The sequence below is a fragment of the Scardinius erythrophthalmus genome (assembly GCF_964197995.2).
Source record: "Scardinius erythrophthalmus genome assembly, chromosome: 21".
NCBI classification, from domain to species: domain Eukaryota; kingdom Metazoa; phylum Chordata; class Actinopteri; order Cypriniformes; family Leuciscidae; genus Scardinius; species Scardinius erythrophthalmus.
This window is the reverse complement of record NC_138241.1, coordinates 28,841,551-28,866,145: the sequence shown is the minus strand read 5'-3', so window position 1 is coordinate 28,866,145 and position 24,595 is coordinate 28,841,551. Positions and strand designations below refer to the sequence as shown.

The 24,595-nt window shown below is 39.1% G+C and overlaps 2 protein-coding genes across 3 annotated transcripts; both read right to left on the bottom strand.

The window, feature by feature from the left end:
* Positions 1-11: 11 nt before the first annotated feature.
* Positions 12-8,950, bottom strand: mavs (mitochondrial antiviral signaling protein). 2 transcript variants are annotated; one of them, XM_081351237.1, is made up of 7 exons: positions 8,854-8,950; positions 4,803-4,868; positions 4,582-4,711; positions 4,284-4,464; positions 3,470-4,194; positions 2,071-2,849; positions 12-1,957 (listed from the first exon to the last, which is right to left on the bottom strand). In XM_081351237.1, exons 3-6 carry the CDS (start codon positions 4,702-4,704, stop codon positions 2,079-2,081), a joined length of 1,800 nt encoding a protein of 599 aa, XP_081207363.1. In that variant the 5' UTR covers positions 4,705-4,711; positions 4,803-4,868; positions 8,854-8,950; the 3' UTR covers positions 12-1,957; positions 2,071-2,078. The 2 variants fall into 2 exon arrangements, with proteins under 2 accessions (XP_081207363.1, XP_081207362.1); XM_081351236.1 differs by having other exon boundaries at positions 12-2,849.
* Positions 8,951-18,440: 9,490 nt separating this feature from the next.
* On the bottom strand, positions 18,441-19,607 carry LOC308682130 (G-protein coupled receptor 151 protein; the record flags this gene model as incomplete). The annotated part of the gene is made up of 1 exon (XM_081351620.1): positions 18,441-19,607. One exon carries the CDS (start codon positions 19,605-19,607, stop codon positions 18,441-18,443), a length of 1,167 nt encoding a protein of 388 aa, XP_081207746.1.
* Between the last annotated feature and the right edge of the window lie 4,988 nt (positions 19,608-24,595).

Sequence of the window (24,595 nt, the reverse complement as noted above, 5' to 3'; positions counted from 1 at the left end):
GACCAGAAAGACACAAGGTAGGACAGTTTATTTCAGAAGCATTTCAGGAAATCATTAAGACTGCGCATCATCAAGAATGACCAGTACACAAAAAACTTTAGCCTAGTAAGTATAAATATTCCCCTAAAATAAAGGCCCAGAGATAATACCAATACTTAAAAAGATCAGTAGTAACAATACCACATAGTGCATTTAAAATCATGTTCAATCATACATGTCTAAACTTCATACCAAAAAGTGTAGATACAAGTGCAATTGCTGATTAAAATATTACATTTAGGCCTGGTTTCACAGAAAGGGTTTAGATTAAGCCAGGATTAGGTCTTCGTTAAATTAGAACATTTAAGTAGCTTTTATAAACGTACCTTAGAAAAACATATTACTGTGTGCATTTTGAGACAAAACAATGACACTTATATATTCTAAGATATGTCAGTGCAAGCTGCTTTCAATGAAGACAGCTTGCATTTTAGTCTGGGACCAGGCTTAAGCCTTGTCTGTGAAACCGGGCATTTAAGTGTACTCTGTTCATTCAGAGTCATTCACAATGTTTACATACAATAATTCAGTTTACTCTTACACAGATAATTTGATGCTATGAGCATGAATCTTATCACATTCTCCAGCTCTGACGGTAGCAAATGCCACTAGCAACCCCATAGAACATGAGTTTTAATGCAAGAAAACATGTGAACTGAATTTAAAAAAACAAACAAAAAACATATACAATGTAAGAAATGCATTTGACAAAAATTATCTTATTCAACTATACTTCAAAATGGACATAAACATGTATACAGACACAAACCTTATATATATCAAGGCTGCGATATAAACCTAACCTATTTTTACCCTCCACACATTAGGCACTTGGTTTTGTTTGAATTTAGTTTTATCCATCTTAACAGTTACTCCGCTATAGGTAGGTCTACCTCTTACAGCCAGTGGTGGACATGGCCAAGATTTACTGAGGGGACACTAGTTGGGGACATATTGTATAGTTTTAATACATAGATGCCGAAAAATCCTATTTCATTTATGTATGAAATTTGAATAGCTTTTGGAGGCCAATTCATGGATTTCCCACACTTGAAATTCACTCCCTGGACTCAGTCCCCCCCTCCCACCAAAAAAATGAGATTTTTGTCAATGGTGAAATGCTTCCTGTGTGCATGTGTGTATGCTTTGATGTTCCAGTAAAACAGAAAGTGTCTGTTGGACAGTCTCACAGAGGTCAAACTGCCTTCAAAATACAGGACAGTGATGAAATAGAGAGTTCACTAAGGTGTCTGTGAATGAGGATTCATGAGAAACAAGATAAGTTTGAGAACAAACACGGCTCCAGAATCTTCTGTGAGGGGGCTAACGGAGAGGGTTGGAACAATTGTACAGTCTATTACATAATGCTTGAGCAAGTGCTCCAAATGAGCTTTCTATTAATGTCCAACAGGGGTTATGCAACAGCTCCTTATATTCATGGTCAGTCACACAGGATATATTCTTGCAATGTTTTACAATTGACAATACAACCAATTGTTGTACAATGTAATACCACCTGTCAAGCTAGTTTTTCCAATTGATTTAAAAGGTACATTAGTGAATCTGATTTTACAGGTGCAACGGCAGTGAAATTCATTAACGGCCCTGGCATACAAGGCATGCATTAGGCACATGGCAGACAAGTATTATATATAGCCCCAAATATATGCACATGAAAATAAATACATAAGGATGAAACCACAAAAGAGTTTGGTGACAGAAGTTATGTAGGATTGAAGGCAAGATTTTCAGTGAGTAACTAGAATTTCAATCTGCTCCGGCTTTAAAATACTTGGTTTATAGTGGTATGGTATATTTTTATGGTACATTTTGTCCTTTTCTAAACTTGACAGCAGCGGTTACCATCCACTGTTGTTCTTTGGAAAAGAGCAGCCTGGACATTCTTCTTAATAAGTCCCTTTTGTGTTTCAAAAAAAAAAAAAAATATATAATTATATTGATTTCATGAAACATGAGGGTGAGTCTATAATGACAAAAATTTCATTTTGGGGTGAACTATCATTTTAAGACCTTTTCAGTTAATGCTTGAGCTTCCAGGCCAAGAAAACAGCAGATAGAGCAATCCCAGCAGCAGCAATGAGTTGGAAGTTGTTTATCCTGAATAACTCTGCATAGCCCTCTTCTCTCAGCTCTGGCTGTAGAATAGTTGCTGGCCTAGCATTAGATTCTTGCTCTCGGTAGTTGATGGTGGCTGACTTCTTACGGTCTGATGGCTCTGAATCATGCCCAGATGGATCACTGAGAGGAACTACATTTTCTGTGCCGCTATGGTTCAGGGTATGCTGGTCTCTGCTACGTTGCAGCATGCTTGGTAGCTGACCATTAAAATTTTCAGCAGGTGGCTCCTCAGAAAACCGGATTACATTGACCAGTGTCTGACTCTCACATACAGATTCGTAGTGGTCTTCCTCAGGCTGGTTAGGTGTCGAGGGAGCAGCAATGTAATTTAAGGACTGAGAGGCAGAATCAAGGGAAGCAATGGGAGTGGAGTTCTGCTCTGCAAGACTAAGAGACCGTCGAGGTTCTGTGGAACACTCTGTTGATCTGCTGATCTCCAAATCACCTGAAACCACTGAGCAAGGCTGTTCTGGCAAGACAGAAAAAATCTCTACTCTGTTCTGCTGGGGTTCTGGATGCTGAAGGATGCCAGGTTTGCTGAAATATTCCTGGTCGATGGAAGAGGGAGGGTGCACCTCAGTAGGTGCAGATGATGTTGCCTGACCTGTTCTAGTCGAATTTGTTTGGCCATTAAAAACTGGTGATCCAGCAGTGTTGTTCCTCTGAACATGCTGCAGAGAAAACAGAAGATTAAGGCACAGAATACAACAGATTAACCACTGAAAAACTGAGAAAGGCCTACTGAGAAAGTTTTTTTATATCATTACGATCACAACTTGTAATAATTGCTTTAATGAGCTCATTGTTTCTGCCTAAATGAATACATGATGTTAGCTAACTACATGATTTGTTTAATCTTAGAACTGTACATTCTGACATATGGGCATTATTTGGGCACACATTTACATCTGATAGCAGATTACTCTAAATCAGGGGTGGGGAACGTTGGTCCAGGAGGGCCAGTGTCCTGCAGAGTTTAGCTCCAACCCTGAAAAAAAAAAAAAACTCACCTGACTGTAGCCTTAGTGATCCTGAAGACATTTATTAGCTTGTTCAGGTGTGTTTGATTAGGGTTGGAACTAAACTCTGCAGGACAGTGGCCCTCCAGGACCAACGTTCCCCACCCCTGTTCTAAATTGTACCGTAATGTAGATTTTTGTTAAAGCTGCTTTGAAACAATATGTTTTGTGAAAAGTGCTATACAAATAATTGTGAATTTAATTGAAAACAAACTTGCTATATAATAGCTTTGGCTAAGAACAACAGTGGATTGCTTTGGTTTGAGCATTACCTCGTTTGCAGTTGGGTCAGAGATCTCTTCAGGCCCCTGCATTGCCCTTTCCTCTCTCAATGGGGAATTCGTTTCTTGGACCGGGACATTCACAGAGGTGCTGGTGTCCTTGACTGCGATTGGCACCTGGATCTTCTCTGACATCTGAGAACTCTGGTAGGTGGTGCAAGGCTGTGTAATTTGAATTTGAGAGGTGTTTGAGGAGGATGCTTGAGCACTTGAGGTGGAGAAGAGAGTTTCACCAGTTGATAAGGAGTTGGTGGTTTGTTCTGTTAAAGCCAAGCCATCTGGAGTATCTAAAACAGGCGTTTTGTTCTCAGCTGGCCCTGTGTGGGTTGGGACTTTGGAGACTGGGACTTCAGCAGGGGGAGGTGTTTGGGAAGGAGCAACAACCAGAGGTGCATTTTCAGCTTGGGATACTGGTTCAAGAGAAGGAGCTGGAACCAGAGCAGGAAGTTTTTGCACTTGCTGTGTCTCTGGAACTTCGAGAACAGGAGCAGGAGGAGCAGGAGCAGGAGGAGCAGGAGATGGTTCTGGTGCTGCCATGTTGGAAAGGGCAGCTGAATGTGCTGGGACGTCTCCTGCGGGTGGAATCAGCAAAGAAGTGGTCGCTGGGACAGTATGAATTGTTGCTGTGATTACGGTTGGTGTGAGACCAGCTGGAGAATAAGAAGGAGCTGGAGTAGGTGCAGGTCTGGGCACAGGAGCAGCAGAAGCTGGATTATCTATAGACAAAACATAAACAAAAAAGGCATTCATAAAAAATGTCCATCCTTTCAAAATTTGCTTTGAACACAAGCAAGATAGCTCTTACTTGTGATTCCTCTGACACTGTCATAAGCAGTTTTCATCTCATTGGCCAGTTCCCAATGTTCACAGTTCTGCAGTGCAGTGATGAACTCATTAGGCCAGTTCTCTCGTCTGCGTAGATTGTCCAGAAGTGTCTGCATAGCAGTGAAGTTTCCAGAAATTTCTCTCTTAGCTTCGATCTCTTCCTGCAAAATGTAAAATTATAATTAGTAAACAAAAACAATTTAGCTAACTGAGCTTTTCACTCTTGCATATCTGGTTATAGTGGTGATGTTATTTGTGGTTAATGTGATCTGGCTTACCTTATCAGTGAGTGTGAGGCATGGCAGGTGAACTATGATATCTCTCACTTTGACCGTTGATGAAAAGCGAGCCAAATTTGGCCTGATCGCTTTGTTATAAAATTGTTCACGTGTCAATGACATTTTTGCACTTCGAAAGAGAGTGATAGAAAAAGAGTTTTATTTAGTGATTTATTGTCATCAATTACACTAAATAAAAACACATACTTGAATATTAGTACCTGCTTTAAACAGTAAAATTCAACAGCCTCTTCTTTGTTTCCTTGAATCTGGACTCCAAATTATCCCTGGGAAAAGAATTAGATTTTTTTTATTAATTCAAATCTTTGTTGTGAAACTTTGAAAAAAAGTTTCATGTGAAGGTTAACTGTGAATTGGCTTAAATTATCATCAGATAGGCAGAGTACAATCTACTGACAATGCTAGAAATATGATAATCTCATAATCCATCATGAATGGCACTTCTGGATGAGGAAAGCTTTCAACTAAAAGTGAAAGTGAAACTGGTGTATATTGAGAATTTTAGGGAAATCCTTAAGTTTCCATTTGGCTTTCGAACAGAACAGAAAAATGAATTCATCTGACATCACTGCAATCTTAAACCAGAAATAAATGTTTGTGAAATGTAGAGCAGATGTGATGAATGAAAAGCAGATCATTTTTGCAACATTTACTCATCAGGACAGGGGATGTCCCTGAATGCCCCCATATTTGCCCAAACTCACAGGAGTACAACATTATTCACTATATTGGGATTCCAGGGTAACACCATGCCCCACCCAACCACTTAACCTACCCTTAATGACGCTATAAGCTTCACCCCAAAACCGGTCTGAGACTGCTGTCCTCAGACTGCTGTGACATATGGCTCTGCTGCTCTGCAGTTTATTATTAAATGATTCTCCAGTACAACGGTGAATAATGAAGAGAGACCACAGTGTGTTGTGTACCTCAAAATATTAGCTACTGACAGTAGGCTATATGAAGCCAAACATGTTAAGACGCCACAAAGGCTACGTTCACACTGTGAGTCCAAATCCGATTTTTTTGTGTATATCCAATTGAAATACAGCAAAATGAATGTCCAGCCCAATGGCTACACATAAACAACATCTGCATTGCAAATCCCTCCATGTTGCAGTTGTTGTTTTTGGCGTATAACTACCAACGCAACGTTATTGCCATAGAAATTAAAGAAGCATGGGACATACAAATTGGATCTTAACAGTTGTGACACACAATGTAGACAGTCTAATTTTAGATCAAATTCCAATCGGATACACAAATAATTGGACAGCGTGAACATAGCCCTAGAGACTTCACATCACACAAAGAGAAGCCCATTGAAGTTGAGAAGTTGTAGTACTGTATAAATTACAATGTTTCAAATAAATCCTATAGGATTTTTCAAGTAAGGTCATGTCTGAGAGTGTCTATATATGGGTGCATGTTTGGGGCATGAAAATATGTTTCTCTACTGCAGTGGTTCCCAAACTTTTTCTTCCAGCCCCCCCCTTTTGTAATGTAATGTGACTAATATGAAGTATTTGATGTTCTTGATGTGGATGTATTAAGTATTTCTAAATTGTGCCATCATGTAAAGAGGACATATATATTTTATGTTATTTTGGGACAGACAGATCTGGGGCCTCATTTATAAAACTTTGCGTAGGATTTGCGTCAGAAGTGGCGTACGGATGAAACATAGGACGTGCGTACGCACAGAAATATTTGGATTTATAAAACGCACATCCTACGCAGTTTTCCCTTAATAAATCACAATCAATTCTAAATGTAGCGCAGCTTTTGTCTAATGGGTAATAGTCCGTGAAACGCCCACAAGTTAATATTCATCGATTGTGAAATCATGGCAAACACAGAGAGGAAAACCAAGAAACATCTTCTAAGAGTGCAAGATCAGCCATTGTGGGTCATTACGCATTGTGATGGCATCATGGCATTTTATTACCATCCATTTGATTGCATCTGACAAGCTACAGATGTGTTATGAGGATGAATTGCATAACATGCCAATATTATTGCAGAACATATTTCACTTTTCTTTTTGCAAATATGTGTTAATTTGCATTTCTGTTGTAATCTTCATTTGATTTTGTTTGTTTTACACTGCGGATCGATCAAGCGGGTGTTCGTGTAGGCTGTTAATTGTAAGACTTGCTTTGTGAAGTCTTCATGTTATTTATGAGAGGCAGTATTGCCATTTTTTTTACACAACGGTCTACAATTTCACATACTTTCACGTGTTTTTTCCATCTGCCGACGGTGTCGCCATTTCTCATTTCACCCGTTTTTGTGCGTACGCCTGGGTCAGAGTTTGCGTGAAGGACCGCACATTTTCCCGTCAAGTTTGCTTTTTATAAATAGGCCTACCAATTATTGCGTAGAGAGCGGCGTACGCCTTCTTTTGTGCGTACGCAATGTTTATAAATGAGGCCCCAGATCTCTACCTCATATAATATACTAGTTAATCAATATGTGTGCTAAGCTTCTGAGCACATGTACAGTATATCTGTAAATCATTTTCATTTGTGTTAAACATTTTACCATTTAAACATTTAAATAATTTGCACTTAAAATGGTCATTAGTAGGCATATTATCTAGAACTACACAGCAAAGTGACCTTGAAATGTATGAATAATTTAGTATTTCTGTTTGGTAGAGAGCACAAAACTGATGTGACCTGGACATTACCCAGCTAGTGGAAAAATTAATGATCTCTAAACATCAAAGCATAAACTACTGCTGTTCTGCAACCATTGCTCCTCTTTCCCTCAAAATGTCGAGTTACGCATATATATGCTGTTCCTAGTAGGAAAGAAATCATGTACAAAACTGGCATGCCAAAAGCCAATGGAGTAAAATGACATCTCGAAGACCTGCTCTTCAACAGATACATATACCATTGACCTGTTCAGTCTGCCTATTTACTCGCAATAAATAAAAAATGTTCCCATTCAATACACTCCATATAACATTTTATAAACTACCAGGACACACCTACTGTACTCGTTCATTATTAGTACTATTTTCCACGTTAGATTATTAGTATATAAGTAGTATATCAATAGAATAATAGAAAAAATATACAGTATAATAGTATGTAATGTATAATACTAATTTATAACAGTATACAATATAAAAAGTATAACAGAATGAAAGTCAACAACTGAAAACAGAGATGGAATGTGAATACTTTTCAAAAAAGTATTCAGTCATGTGTAACCAAACTTTTGACATTCATACCTGAAGCCAGTCCAACCAAAGAGCCCACAAATACAGTCCAAAGTCCTACCTTAGACAAGATTGCCAAAGCAGACAAAGTCACACAAGCATCACCTCCATCTGTGACACATGGCAATATGCAGTGCGATTTGTTCACGCTTTTCGCATCTAGTTTTCAATTCTCCTTATAGCCAAAAGGAGGATTCAAGTAGACTACAGGTTCAATCGACAGAATAACGGTGAAGTGGGAACAGGTCATCAGACTTTGGTCTGTTTGCACTTAAACAGCTCAGCAATTATAATCTGTTGTCAGATTCAATGACAGTGCTGCTCTTCTAAACTAAGGCACTGGCAGGTCAATCCACAGTTCATGTCCCTCAAAGGTCAAACATGAAATAGTTTAACTGGAACAGAGCCATGTGTATTATCTGTCATCTTGTATGATAACAGGCACATGAGGGTCCATTCACTCTTCTAATAAAGACACACTAAACTAGACAAGTATTCAGGTGCAGCCAGCCAGATTCAAGACTATTCACAGTTTTTAATAAATTATTATAGGCTTTAAAGCACGAGGTTGAGGTCACAATGACAGACTGCTTAATTGGCTTCTGTTCAAGGAAACTGGCAAACCTACTTATGTGGAATGTCCTCTAAACGACCGAACCGTTTCCCTGTAAAATCTTGAAGAAACCTTGTCAAGTATTTTGAGGTGACCAGGAAGCACCTACTTGTCTTGATATGCAGTATACCACACTTTAAAGTAGCTAGCCTATGCTACATTGTGCCTGACTTAGAACAACAAGGAACAAACCTTTGAATCCCAAGCATAAAAGTATAACATTTTGAGTATGTTGAGTATGCGACGGGTATTAGGCTACAATCCGGCTGTTTGTAAGGAGAACCCTTAGCATAACTGGTGCGCGAGCTTTATGCATTTACACATGAAACACAAGTAGGCGGCCTACAGTATAATTAACGCACATAACAACTAAAATTCCTGAAATGTAAAGTGTATTTGAGCTTACCCTTTAGAGGAAGGTCAGTCTATCAATTCTTTCGCAGGCTGAGACACTTTCGATATGCTTGTCTTCCTTTCAGCATTTGGCACAACCCTCCCCTGTCATCACACGCTGTTTGTCTTTTTCATTGGATATCCGAACTGTGTTTCAACTTGTTACATTACGCCACTAAATTCTCGTATTTCCGTGTCGATAAAATTATTTTGGAATCTTATTGGAATTGAACGACTTTTAAAAACGTAATATTAGCCTATTACTTGTGGGCTATCTTATGGTGGCAGGTATGGAGGGGACAAACTGTGAGGTCGAAACACGAAAGTAAACTAAAATTATGCCTGGTCAGATAGACTTTGAAATACATGATTACATATTTTAATTATACAGCTCTAGGTATGGTAGCTGTAAAAGCTGATAAAGACGCCAATGAAAAACTGATAAACTCTCCGAGGTAACGACAGAGAGATATGCTGAACGTGCTACTTCCAGTTATGGGTCTAAGTCCCTCAAGCCAAAGTTTTTGTGGCCCGGGTGATAGATACCATCAAAAATATCTATTAAATGTGTAGATATGAATAGACTGTGTACGGGTTGTGTGTGTGCACTCACTGCGCAGACGCGAGTTTTCAGACATGCGCGTTTATGCTTGCAAAGTTGACAGAAAAAGTCAAGTGGTGCTCTCTGCAGAGTCAAATGACGACCAGCTCCTCCTCTCTGGAGCTCCAATGGGGCGGGATTAGTTCAGCTCCTGCTCTCTGGAGCTCCAATGGGGAGGGATTAGTCCAGCTCGTGCTCTCTGGAGCTCTATGGGTGGAGGGATAGAGTTGTGGGTAGGGTTAGGTTGTGGTTGGATATTCTAGCTCCACCCATTAGACCCAAATTACATTCGCCGCTGGAGCTCTAGGAGGAGGAGGAGCTACATGTAAGTGTAAGTGCCACAAGCCATTTAATTTCATACCATTCCGATGAAGTTACAATTTTTAAAGAAACAAAACTTTTTTTGTTCAAAAATGACTGAAGAACACCATAGGGTTAACACAAGATTGGGCATGGCCATTTACAGAGTGGAGCTGTTCTACTCCCATTTTTAGTTAAAACAAACAATGCAAACAGTTCCTTTTCATACTCTCTAAACTAAAGTAAATACATTGAGTGAATAAATATTTGTAGGCTAAATTAAACTGCAGTAAATACTTTTGGCATGAATATACGTACTAAGATTTTCAAAAGTATTGGCATGTTCACCAAAAAAATAAAAATAAAATAATAATTAAAGCTGCAAGCAGCGATGAAAAGGGCCCTCGCACCCCTGCCACCGCCACCCGGCACCTTTAGGAAAGGCCTTAAGATTACACTCACCAAATTTGAAGAGGATCAGATCAAAACTGTAGGAGGAGTTTGTTAAAGTACAACATCAGGAAATGGCAAAAACTGCCCAAAATCTGACAGGAAGTTCAAAATAACTGACTTCCTGTTGTGTTTAGGGCTATGCTCCAAGAGACTTTTTTGTAGGTATTGGGTCCTTACATGTGTGTACCAAATTTCATACCTGTACGTGAAACGTCGAGCCGGGGTAAAATGTAGGGGCAATAAGTAAGCCATTTTGCCCCATCCAATTTTTAAAACCACATCACACGTAAATTGTCACCACTTCTGAAGCGTGTGCAAAGTTTCATGATTTTTCGAGCACGTTTTGTATTTGCCACACTTCCTGCTACCAGCAGGTGGCGCTATTGCTATAATCATAATGAGCATTGGCATGTGTTCAGGACAGGAGTCTTATCAAACATGTGAAGTTTGGGGCAGATTGAAAATTGTATGCCTGAGTTACTGCAGGCTGTCTGTGGTTGCCTAGCAACATCAGAACTCCAAGCAACATTAATATTGAACTTATCTGATCATGCATATATCACCAAAAGGCCGAAATTGGGTGAACTAGTGCAAAAAATGCCCGTGCAAAATCAGTTTTTGTGTGTGTTTTTAGTAATTGTTGGTTTGGTGTGTGCTCATTGTTACAATTACACAGCAAAAGTTCAGTGATATTTTTATTTGTGCATGGTAAAAAGCACACAGTGAACTCCGAGAAAACGCTATGCTTGAGCAAACAGTTTGTGAATAGGCAACTACAAATGATGCCCGTGAAAGAGACTGTGAACGCATTGAATAGGATATGTTTAGTTGGTGAATAGCATAGGCTACTATTACACAGTAGCGACAACGTTAAGCGCACCAGAATGAAATATAATATTCAGAAGTAAACACTAACAGCATAGCTGACTTACAGATTCAGTTTACATCCACAAATGAATAAGCACCTCGATTCAGGGAGCAGTGCAAAGTGCCCGTGCAAAATCAGTTTTTGTGAGCTGATCGCCGTCAAAAAAGTTCAGGAGATATTTCTTGCGATGGCAATATGATCAAAAATAACTTTATATTGATTCAATGGATTAATAGCATTTTGAAAAAAAAAAAGTCATGAATTTATTGCATTTTTGGGAAAAAATAATCCGTTTTTATAATAAATCTTAAAAAAATTCAAATCCAGATTTTGATTTTCAATGTTGTTATAACCTAAAGATGCTATGTGAAAGTTTGAAACAGAAAATAGTGGTTTTCACACATTTAGTGGTTATCTCACATTTGAGAGATATGCGAATAACACACAGACAGACAGACGGACGTTTCTGTAATTTATAGATAGATGGATTTATCACGTTCGGGAACCAAACTATAATATTCAGAAGTAAACAGTGTAGCTGACTGAGTGTTTATGTCAGAATGTTTATTTTTAAACCACAACCTTCTTGGGGCTTCTTTGACCGATACAACTCTCTAATGTCAGAATGTTTATTTTTAAACCACAACCTTCTAAAAATGATATATTTAACGATATCTTTTGCATTTCTCATCCAAACAATGTCAAACTTGGCACTGCACTTACTCGTGCCCGTGGCAAGACACCTGTCGAGTTTGAAATTAATCGGACTAACGGTTCGAGAGATATGCGAGGAACAGACACACACAGACAGACAGACAGACAGACGTTCCTGTAATTTATAGATAGATGTTTGTCAGGCCGCCGAGGGCACACCCTTCGACGAAAACTCTAGATCTTCGCAATTTAACGTCACAAAGGCCTTAAGATTACACTCACCAAATTTGAAGAGGATCAGATCAAATCTGTAGGAGGAGTTCGTTAAAGTACAACATCAGGAAATTACGAAAAATGCCCAAAATCTAGGAGGAAGTTCAAAATAGCTCACTTCCTGTTGTGTTTAGGGCTATGCTCCAAGAGACTTTTCTGTAGGTATTGGGTCATTACATGTATGTACCAAATTTCATACCTGTACGTGAAACCAGGAGCCGGGGCAAAATGTGGGGGCAATAATTTACCGAATTTGCCCCCCCCAATTCTGAAAACCATATCACACGTAAATTTTCACCACTTCTGAAGCGTGTGCAAAGTTTCATGAGTTTTCGAGCATGTTTAGGCCCTCTAAAAAGCGATTCACTTTGGAGAAGAAGAAGAAGAAGAATAATTAAAGCTGCAAGCAGCGATGAAAAGGGCCCTCGCACCCCTGCCACCGCCACCCGGCACCTTTAGGAAAGGCCTTAAGATTACACTCACCAAATTTGAAGAGGATCAGATCAAAACTGTAGGAGTTTGTTAAAGTACAACATCAGGAAATGGCAAAAACTGCCCAAAATCTGACAGGAAGTTCAAAATAACTGACTTCCTGTTGTGTTTAGGGCTATGCTCCAAGAGACTTTTTTGTAGGTATTGGGTCTTTACATGTGTGTACCAAATTTCATACCTGTACGTGAAACGTCGAGCCGGGGCAAAATGTAGGGGCAATAAGTAAGCCATTTTGCCCCACCCAATTTTTAAAACCACATCACACGTAAATTGTCACCACTTCTGAAGCGTGTGCAAAGTTTCATGATTTTTCGAGCACGTTTTGTATTTGCCACACTTCCTGCTACCAGCAGGTGGTGCTATTGCTATAATCATAATGAGCATTGGCATGTGTTCAGGACAGGAGTCTTATCAAACATGTGAAGTTTGTGGCAGATTGAAAATTGTATGCCTGAGTTACTGCAGGCTGTCTGTGGTTGCCTAGCAACATCAGAACTGCAAGCAACATTAATATTGAACTTATCTGATCATGCATATATCACCAAAAGGCCGAAATTGGGTGAACTAGTGCAAAAAATGCCCGTGCAAAATCAGTTTTTGTGTGTGTTTTTAGTAATTGTTGGTTTGGTGTGTGCTCATTGTTACAATTACACAGCAAAAGTTCAGTGACATTTTTATTTGTGCATGGTAAAAAGCACACAGTGAACTTCGAGAAAACGCTATGCTTGAGCAAACAGTTTGTGAATAGGCAACTACAAATGATGCCCGTGAAAGAGACTGTGAACGCATTGAATAGGATATGTTTAGTTGGTGAATAGCATAGGCTATTATTACACAGTAGCGACAACGTTAAGCGCACCAGAATGAAATATAATATTCAGAAGTAAACACTAACAGCATAGCTGACATACAGATTCAGTTTACATCCACAAATGAATAAGCACCTCGATTCAGGGAGCAGTGCAAAGTGCCCGTGCAAAATCAGTTTTTGTGAGCTGATCGCCGTCAAAAAAGTTCAGGAGATATTTCTTGCGATGGCAATATGATCAAAAATAACTTTATATTGATTCAATGGATTAATAGCATTTTGAAAAAAAAAAAAAAAGTCATGAATTTATTGCATTTTTGGGAAAAAATAATCCGTTTTTATAATAAATCTTAAAAAATTCAAATCCAGATTTTGATTTTCAATGTTGTTATAACCTAAAGATTCTATGTGAAAGTTTGAAACAGAAAATAGTGGTTTTCACACATTTAGTGGTTATCTCACATTCGAGAGATATGCGAATAACACACAGACAGACAGACGGACGTTTCTGTAATTTATAGATAGATGGATTTATCACGTTCGGGAACCAAACTATAATATTCAGAAGTAAACAGTGTAGCTGACTGAGTGTTTATGTCAGAATGTTTATTTTTAAACCACAGCCTTCTTGGGGCTTCTTTGACCGATACAACTCTCTAATGTCAGAATGTTTATTTTTAAACCACAACCTTCTAAAAATGATATATTTAACGATATCTTTTGCATTTCTCATCCAAACAATGTCAAACTTGGCACTGCACTTACTCGTGCCCGTGGCGAGACACCTGTCGAGTTTGAAATCAATCGGACTAACGGTTCGAGAGATATGCGAGGAACAGACACACACACACACAGACAGACAGACAGACAGACGTTCCTGTAATTTATAGATAGATGTTTGTCAGGCCGCCGAGGGCACACCCTTCGACGAAAACTCTAGATCTTCGCAATTTAACGTCACAAAGGCCTTAAGATTACACTCACCAAATTTGAAGAGTATCGGATCAAATCTGTAGGAGGAGTTCGTTAAAGTACAACATCAGGAAATTACGAAAAATGCCCAAAATCCAGGAGGAAGTTCAAAATAGCTCACTTCCTGTTGTGTTTAGGGCTATGCTCCAAGAGACTTTTCTGTAGGTATTGGGTCATTACATGTATGTACCAAATTTCATACCTGTACGTGAAACCAGGAGCCGGGGCAAAATGTGGGGGCAATAATTTACCGAATTTGCCCCCCCCAATTCTGAAAACCATATCACACGTAAATTTTCACCACTTCTGAAGCGTGTGCAAAGTTTCATGAGTTTTCGAGCATGTTTAGGCCCTCTAAAAAGCGATTCACTTTGGAGAAGAAGAATAATAATAAACGGAGCAAAAACAATAGGGTCCTCTCACCATCGGTGCTCGGGCCCTAATTAAAGCTGCAAGCAGCGATGAAAAGGGCCCTCGCACCCCTGCCACCGCCACCCGGCACCTTTAGGAAAGGCCTTAAGATTACACTCACCAAATTTGAAGAGGATCAGATCAAAACTGTAGGAGGAGTTTGTTAAAGTACAACATCAGGAAATGGCAAAAACTGCCCAAAATCTGACAGGAAGTTCAAAATAACTGACTTCCTGTTGTGTTTAGGGCTATGCTCCAAGAGACTTTTTTGTAGGTATTGGGTCCTTACATGTGTGTACCAAATTTCATACCTGTACGTGAAACGTCGAGCCGGGGTAAAATGTAGGGGCAATAAGTTAGCCATTTTGCCCCACCCAATTTTTAAAACCACATCACACGTAAATTGTCACCACTTCTGAAGCGTGTGCAAAGTTTCATGATTTTTCGAGCACGTTTTGTATTTGCCACACTTCCTGCTACCAGCAGGTGGCGCTATTGCTATAATCATAATGAGCATTGGCATGTGTTCAGGACAGGAGTCTTATCAAACATGTGAAGTTTGGGGCAGATTGAAAATTGTATGCCTGAGTTACTGCAGGCTGTCTGTGGTTGCCTAGCAACATCAGAACTCCAAGCAACATTAATATTGAACTTATCTGATCATGCATATATCACCAAAAGGCCGAAATTGGGTGAACTAGTGCAAAAAATGCCCGTGCAAAATCAGTTTTTGTGTGTGTTTTTAGTAATTGTTGGTTTGGTGTGTGCTCATTGTTACAATTACACAGCAAAAGTTCAGTGACATTTTTATTTGTGCATGGTAAAAAGCACACAGTGAACTCCGAGAAAACGCTATGCTTGAGCAAACAGTTTGTGAATAGGCAACTACAAATGATGCCCGTGAAAGAGACTGTGAACGCATTGAATAGGATATGTTTAGTTGGTGAATAGCATAGGCTATTATTACACAGTAGCGACAACGTTAAGCGCACCAGAATGAAATATAATATTCAGAAGTAAACACTAACAGCATAGCTGACTTACAGATTCAGTTTACATCCACAAATGAATAAGCACCTCGATTCAGGGAGCAGTGCAAAGTGCCCGTGCAAAATCAGTTTTTGTGAGCTGATCGCCGTCAAAAAAGTTCAGGAGATATTTCTTGCGATGGCAATATGATCAAAAATAACTTTATATTGATTCAATGGATTAATAGCATTTTGAAAAAAAAAAAAAAGTCATGAATTTATTGCATTTTTGGGAAAAAATAATCCGTTTTTATAATAAATCTTAAAAAATTCAAATCCAGATTTTGATTTTCAATGTTGTTATAACCTAAAGATTCTATGTGAAAGTTTGAAACAGAAAATAGTGGTTTTCACACATTTAGTGGTTATCTCACATTCGAGAGATATGCGAATAACACACAGACAGACAGACGGACGTTTCTGTAATTTATAGATAGATGGATTTATCACGTTCGGGAACCAAACTATAATATTCAGAAGTAAACAGTGTAGCTGACTGAGTGTTTATGTCAGAATGTTTATTTTTAAACCACAACCTTCTTGGGGCTTCTTTGACCGATACAACTCTCTAATGTCAGAATGTTTATTTTTAAACCACAACCTTCTAAAAATGATATATTTAACGATATCTTTTGCATTTCTCATCCAAACAATGTCAAACTTGGCACTGCACTTACTCGTGCCCGTGGCGAGACACCTGTCGAGTTTGAAATCAATCGGACTAACGGTTCGAGAGATATGCGAGGAACAGACACACACACACACAGACAGACAGACAGACAGACGTTCCTGTAATTTATAGATAGATGTTTGTCAGGCCGCCGAGGGCACACCCTTCGACGAAAACTCTAGATCTTCGCAATTTAACGTCACAAAGGCCTTAAGATTACACTCACCAAATTTGAAGAGGATCAGATCAAATCTGTAGGAGGAGTTCGTTAAAGTACAACATCAGGAAATTACGAAAAATGCCCAAAATCCAGGAGGAAGTTCAAAATAGCTCACTTCCTGTTGTGTTTAGGGCTATGCTCCAAGAGACTTTTCTGTAGGTATTGGGTCATTACATGTATGTACCAAATTTCATACCTGTACGTGAAACCAGGAGCCGGGGCAAAATGTGGGGGCAATAATTTACCGAATTTGCCCCCCCCAATTCTGAAAACCATATCACACGTAAATTTTCACCACTTCTGAAGCGTGTGCAAAGTTTCATGAGTTTTCGAGCATGTTTAGGCCCTCTAAAAAGCGATTCACTTTGGAGAAGAAGAAGAAGAAGAATAATAATAAACGGAGCAAAAACAATAGGGTCCTCTCACCATCGGTGCTCGGGCCCTAATAATAATAAACGGAGCAAAAACAATAGGGTCCTCTCACCATCGGTGCTCGGGCCCTAATAAACGGAGCAAAAACAATAGGGTCCTCTCACCATCGGTGCTCGGGCCCTAATAATAATCTGCCAAGCTGCTATAGGTTATAGATTAGCTGTACAAAATAAGTTCAGCTTGGTTAAGGTCACATCTAACTGAAGAGCTTCTAAGTAAACATATGCATTTGCTTATTGTATTCCAATCACATTTGTGGTGAGCATTCATTGCTGGCACAGTATGTTCACCCCTGGAAGAGTAAATGTCAGAGTGTATTTTGTAGTAACCAAGAAGGCTTTTAGCTGAAAGAACCGTAATCTTCTCTTGCAAAAAGCCCCTAAAGGTAATCATCCATTCGGCACTAATAGAGCCTCCACTAAAACAGCATCTGTGAGCTCTTGACTGATAATACAGCATGATCACATGGCTTTTGTGGGCCACAGTCTTTCCTTTCATCTTTTTACATCACATATTTTGATACCACAAATAAAGACATATAGACCCTCAGTATTAAATATATATACCTGTATGGTCTCTGCTGAAAATTCAAGCATTGCGGGTCACCAGCATATAAGGTATGTTTTGCATGCTGGGACCAGCATGGGAAGCTATGGTTTCTGGTAGGAGGAGTTCTGGTGGAACAGGTACACCAGCTCAGTTTTTGCTTGAGAACAGTTTGACCAGTTAGACCAGCACTATACCAGCTCTAACCAGCATAAACCAGCCTGGACATGCAATTAATGCTGGTTTATGCTGGATTAGATTTTTTTTTTTAGCATGGGTAAAAAGAGTGCAATGCATGCATGTAAATATGTAATATTTCTATGAAACATTTTTCAACAAATCATGTTGAACGTTCTGAAATGTTAGCCAACATTCTAAGTTGCATTTGAAATGAACCAACAATGGGAATAAACGATACACATTATCATAATTTGTAAAGCATTTTTTTATTGTTTACATACTTAAAACATTTTGGAGTCAGAACATATGATATATTAATTAAACATACAACGGACAAAACAGAAGCTGACTAATGACAATAACATTCATTATTTCATAAAAATAAAACTTTTGGGCCTTGTGTAACTATCCAGGGCAAGCAGAAAAGGTTTCCAAAGTCAATACATGCATTAGTCACTATATGACTGCACAGTTTATTTTCCAAGGTGTCATATGTACAAAATATTACTAGACTTCTGTCATCACTTTTAATAAAGAATTACATTATTCATGTTCCAAAGACCAACATAAGATAGTATGACCATTTGGCAGCTGGTTTGTTGATGGTTTCCCAGTTTGGACCAGCTAATGCCTTTAGACAAGCTAGATTCAGCGATCATCTTAAACTGGAATTTCCAACAGGGGAACGAGGGTTAGAGTTCAACATTACTTTGATTTAGTCGTTCCCATGGTAACGGGTCACTTTCCTCCATTACTGTGGTGTTTCGCCGTTCGCTCCAAAAATGCTCGAGATCTGGGAGAGTTTGACAGAATGCATCTGAATGCCTTTCAGTTATGGTCACACATCCCCGCTCATCCAACACCTTCATAACCATTGTGCGCATCTCATTTCCGTTGCCCTCAATTTTCAGCCTGTGTTTGGCACCTCGACAAGCCAACAGCGAACACAGATTGCTAAGACTTTCTCTGAGCGGCACATGCATGGTGAGAAGGATGGCGGGAAAGAACATGCTGCTCAAGTAAATGCACACCTGAGAGAAAATCAGCAAACCGGCTGAAGGTTTGCAGCTTTCGCCAGAACTATGATGCATCCACACCCAAGAGGCCCATTCAGGCAGCATCATGAGCGTGTTCACGGCGATGACACTTAAATACATCAAGGAATTCTCATATTGGCGGGAAAGAAAAACCTCCTCGTTGGTACTCGGTTTGATGAGGAAGATGGTCCTGATGTGGAACACAGCAGAGAGGATGATGGGAAGAACATAGATACCCAATGGTAGCATCTTACTGAACACTCGCATAGCATCTTGGGAGTGAAAGGTTAACTCAGAGACGCACAGACTGATATTTCCCTCTTCCTTTAACCTGGAAAAAACGATATCAGGAGCTGGAAAGACGAGTGCAACCGTCCATATGAGCACTAAGGTGATCACAACGTTCTTTTGACGGAAATTCGACTGGTCCTCGGGATGGGTGGAAAACTCGTGGCGTGCTTGACTCGTCGCAAACAGTGTGAAAGCTTTGACCGCCAGGCAACTATGCTGGATCCACTCAGTAGTTCTGCAAGCCAGTGGTCCGAGTGTCCAAGAGCGGTTGTAGTATGTGAGAGCGCGCGCAGGAGCGCACAGAGAGAGTATTAACAAGTCAGTGGCGCTCAAGTTGGCGAGCATGATATACGCCTCGGATGCACTCTGGCTGGCAAAAACGTACATTAGTATCACAAGCACCAAAAAATTCCCGCCGATCCCAAGCCCACTGATTGTGCTGAGAATAGCCGGTACAATTACTTTAGTATCTTCACCTTCTAACTGCTGAATGCCACCGTTGAAGCTCACAAATGTGCTGTTTGCTGCCATGTCCAATGCCAGACGTAATCCAGTGGGAACTACTCTGCTGTGGCTGTGGATGCACCTTTTTGAGCGCGCGCTTGGCTGCACAAACGATATTTTAAGAGATGCCATTCACTGTCGTCCAGCATAAACGTCATCGTAGCTGTAGGGAAACACAAACCCAGATTTGCCTATTGTGTGTTTGAAGCATACTAATGGCATTCCCCTTTTCTCACCAGTGCAGCTTGAATGAAGTAAACAATCCCAAAAAATCTTAGGCTATACCTTTTGTGGATTGTGTTTTTACTGTGCAAATGGTGACTGAAGTCACTGATCATAAATACAAAACATTTGAGAAGACAACCGTTCAGATAATTATCAAAACATTGACTACATAGCCTAACTCTCATTGAGATCTTTACCACTTCAAGAATTATGAATAAATTGAGGTTTACAGTGGAGTCTGAAAACTTACTGGATTTGGGGGAAACTATTTTAAGTAAAAATAAAAATAAAGTGTCTGCTTTATATATAAGCATGCCTATAGCATCTCCTGTGTGACTTACCACTGAAAAAAGGTGTTTTGCTTTATCATATTTTTCCTTTTTTTTCTCACTGTATTCAGGAATCTTGTGGCCCTACAGTCACTCTTTCAGTCCTGCTTTTACAATTCAGGTCCAGTGTATGTACTTCCTTCTTGACAATGCCCTTGGCTTTGCTTTTGCAATTTCTAACAACAAAGAAAGAGCAAAAAATGTTTGCTTAATGTGCACAAAGACAGCCGGGGAGGTTATTTTTATCCCTCTCTGAGAATTTCTCTGACGGTCAAAGTAATGGTTTTACTTGAGGGACCAGCTTTTATAAGATTCTACAAACACGCACAATCTTGCCTTTTCTCTCCGCTGTCAGTCAGTGCTTTTAGACGTATGTATGTAATTGCCCCTGTGGCATCACAAATCTCTTAATAACACTTTGACATAAACAATGTGAAAAATCAGGGCAGCATATTCAATGGAATGGGGTTCAGCGAGAGGTTTCTTATGTATTTGGAAAACAGCAAAATATGATCTCTGGTTGAGACAAACAGATAATCAAACTTCCCATTCATCTCTCCAAAATGCTGGTCCTATATGCACCGAATTGTGTGGATGCTGGAGCCTATTCTAGAGTATTGGTCCATAGGCAGGAAAACACTCGTGCTTAAAAATTTTGGTATGTTTTAGCTTACCTCAAGGGCATCCAAGATGTAGGTGTCTTTTTTCCGCAGTAGTTTCAATTTTGATATTTTTAGGCCAAACTGTTCTTGTCTGTCAGTCATATAATGCAGGTATACGGTCACTGTCTCAAAGAGCATGCACAGAGTCCAAATTAAAACAATTCCACATCGTCCAAATTAAACAATTCCCCATCGTAAGTACACATTGATGGCCTAAGACACGAAACGAGCGGTTTGTGTGAGAAAACGAACAGTTTTTATATCGTTGTTACCTCTTGAACACAGCCGCGTCCAAATGATCTGAGGGCGCGGGCGGGTATAGATATATACACTAGATGTCGCCTTGGCTACGCAGTTCATTGGAACGAAACCGTAGCCAAGGCGACATCTAGTGTATATATCTATACCCGCCCGCGCCCTCAGATCATTTGGACGCGGCTGTGTTCAAGAGGTAACAACGATATAAATACTGTTCGTTTTCTCACACAAACCGCTCGTTTCGTGTCTTAGGCCATCAATGTGTACTTACGATGGGGAATTGTTTAATTTGGACGATGTGGAATTGTTTTAATTTGGACTCTGTGCATGCTCTTTGAGACAGTGACCGTATACCTGCATTATATGACTGACAGTCAAGAACAGTTTGCCCTAAAAATATCAAAATTGAAACTACTGCGGAAAAAAGACACCTACATCTTGGATGCCCTTGAGGTCATCTAAAACATACCAAAATTTTATTTCAAAGTGAAGTATCCCTTTAAATTAACTTTCCTTTTTTCAATATAAAATATATTTTTTAGTGTAAACAAACTAACAAAAAAAAAAAAAACACCCACTGATAGGGCTATGTTTTTTTGGCTTCTTGAGCCATCATGGAGGTTCGTAGCTAATTCATGACCTTTATTGCCATTTTTCATTAAAAACACATGCTAGTACATAACTGAGCAACACTGAGGCGCTATAAATTAATCATTCATGATATTGAGCATTCTCATATTAACTTAGTTTCTCGAAAGCACTTTTCTCACTTGTCTTACTTTAACAGGTGATCTCTATAAGGGATTGAATCCCCATTTTGCAAATTTGCTTAGTGATTATAATGCTGCCAAGAAGTTAAACAATAATTTAAACCATTCAGTGTATTATTATTTTTTTATTAGATTTGATATTTCATAATGTTCTCTAAATAATGAACAATTAAATAAAGATACAATTAATTCAATTGACTTTAAATAATTATTTTTAAAATAAAATATATCACATGAATCCAAAACCTATCCAACTGATTTTCTATGGCCTAATACTGACAATTTTGCAACAACTATCAGGTTACACCAAATGATAACCAATACATTAAGAACAAGTTAAACAACACAAAACCATTCAATAATTTGCAAATGTTTAAAATCTCCACAGCTTTCAATATTTTGAATGAAAAAGAGAGATATTTGTAATACATGTAGTTATCCTGAAGAGGGAGGCAGAGTCCATAAAGCCAAATACCATAGAGGTAAGAGATTACTATCATATGACGTAATTAGAATTACATTAGAGGCTCTATAAACCTTAATATTTTAATATTGCATGTGAAATTATTTTGAGGAGGTAAATGGAGGGGTCATCGTTTTCTGACTCGGATTCCGTTTAGTGCTAATATGATGGCTCTAAATCAAATGTAGCCTAAGTTTTTTTTTTTTTTCTTGGAACAAATATTCAATGGAGCCAGTTGCATAAACAGCCGTGTTAAGTACTAGTAGGCCTATGACTTCTTAAGTCTTACTTTTTGGTATCAAATTAGACCAATACGTTTTTATGTAACTGACTTAAAACAGTTTAAACAGTCTTAAAGACAAGAAATGTGATGACTAAGACTAATATTAGAGGTGTATGTAACCGGCCCCAGAAGTACCCTAGCTAAACTCATGGTCTATTTCTATAGGCTATAGCCTTTCTTTACATTTGGCAAGAGAACAAGTTCCACTTTAAAAAGGGTGTCAAGCTCAGCTCCAGGAGGGCCACAGCCCACAGTCTTGTTCCAAACCTGCTCCAATCCACTTGCCATTGTTTTCAAGTAGGCTAATTCTGAGCGGGTTGGTTCTTTATTGGCATTAATGGTTCCATGAAGAACCTTTAACATCCATGGAACCTTTGCACAAAAGTTTCTTCATAGTGGTTTTAATAAGCTAATAATCTTTTGATTAATAAAATGTTCTTCACACTGAGAAAAAAAGGGTTATTTTAAGAGTGTATTCTTGCAGGAACTGAGTTTGACACACTGCTTTAAAAACTTTCCTCACACAATTGCAGAGTAATTGTGACACAAAGTGAGACGCCAAACGCGCGGAAATGGCACAATGTTTATCTTGATCCACGCGCATATACTTTTATGCACAGCAGGATTCGCGCGCTAATCTCCACGGTTATCTGTGGTTGTGTATAATAAAAAGCGCTTATCCCGCGCGCTGGCCGCAGGCCGGGCTTTCTCCCACAAATAAGCTACACTCAGCACATAACCCGGACGTTAGGTAGACAAAAAAAAAAAAAAAAAAAAAAAAAAACAGAAATCGACTGAAATTAAAAAAGGAGAAAAGTTAAATGAAATGAAGAGTTCAATTGGGAAGAGATGAAGAATAAATAGAAGTCATTGTAGATAACGCATTCACTATTTGCTCATCTATTTAACATTCATTGAATTGAATAATCCGACCTTATTATCGTAAACAGCCTTCATATTTACTATGAATATGCTAATGCATGTTTGCTGGAAGCAGTCCGTGGCGTAATAATTTTTTCATCAATATAGGCCTATGCATATCTCCTCTATAGATTCCCAACATCGGCTGGCTGCAGCTCTATACGGAGAAACTGATTTGTAAGGAGGGGAGTATCCTTTGTCTTCAACCATCTTCTGATTGCCTCTGTTCTAGCTATTTCTAGCTGCTCGCCCGAGGCCAGGCAAGTTACATTTCAATCAGTAGATTCATTTGAAAGTCATTACCCGAAACTAGACGCTGAAAGGCATGACGTCATTAGCCGAGCTCAGCGCTCATTAATTGGCTGTCACTTTGCATACGAACGGCGCTCGGGCCCACGGCCAAACACCAGTTTTATCTTTTTCTTTTACGGAAAAATAATAGACAATTTATCATTAATCTAAAGCTAGAAATATTAACAAGTTAAATGTCATTTCCTACGCTCAGTTGTGGTAATCCTCTCCTTTGCTTTCTGCCCTTAGGCGCTCTGCATGCGTTTCCTGAAACTCTTTGAATATTCTCTGATTGTTGCTTTACACGTCCCCTATATAAACACTGAGGCCCTTCTGTGAACCATTGCCACTGTATGTGGTAACTAAGCTTAACGATTTTATTTTTCCTCCCATATTGCTTTAAAATACACTCAACTTTCAGAAATATGCCCTAGTCAAGCTCAAGCCCTTAAACTTTATTATACTAAATTATAGCTTGTTCATTTACACAATTCAAGAAAATGAGCAGGATGCCAACAGCTGCCTAAAAGGATAGAAATATAGGGGGTGAATTCAGGTTGAGTGGGACATTTTTTCCCAGTCATATCAAGTGGCCCAATCAACCTGAATTCACCCCTAGAACTAAGTTTTCCATTGCAAAGTGAGTTTACATGTCTACAGGGTGTCAATTCTATGTAAATATCTTTTGAAATTCTGATGGAATGGGATGGAATGTTTTAGAATTCACATTGCTAATACTAGCTTGGTTTCCCTAACAAAAAAATCACTTCCTGGAGGAAAATGTCGCATTAGGGCCTGGATGTCATACGAAAG

Excerpts from the sequence above, each read along its gene's own strand:
- mavs (XM_081351236.1), bottom strand. The coding sequence starts at position 4,704 with ATGTCATTGACACGTGAACAATTTTATAACAAAGCGATCAGGCCAAAT. Across the intron at positions 4,465-4,581 it reads GCCTCACACTCACTGATAAG|GAAGAGATCGAAGCTAAGAG; the intron begins GTAAGCCAGATC and ends TACATTTTGCAG. Across the intron at positions 4,195-4,283 it reads CAGTGTCAGAGGAATCACAA|ATAATCCAGCTTCTGCTGCT; the intron begins GTAAGAGCTATC and ends TTTTGTCTATAG.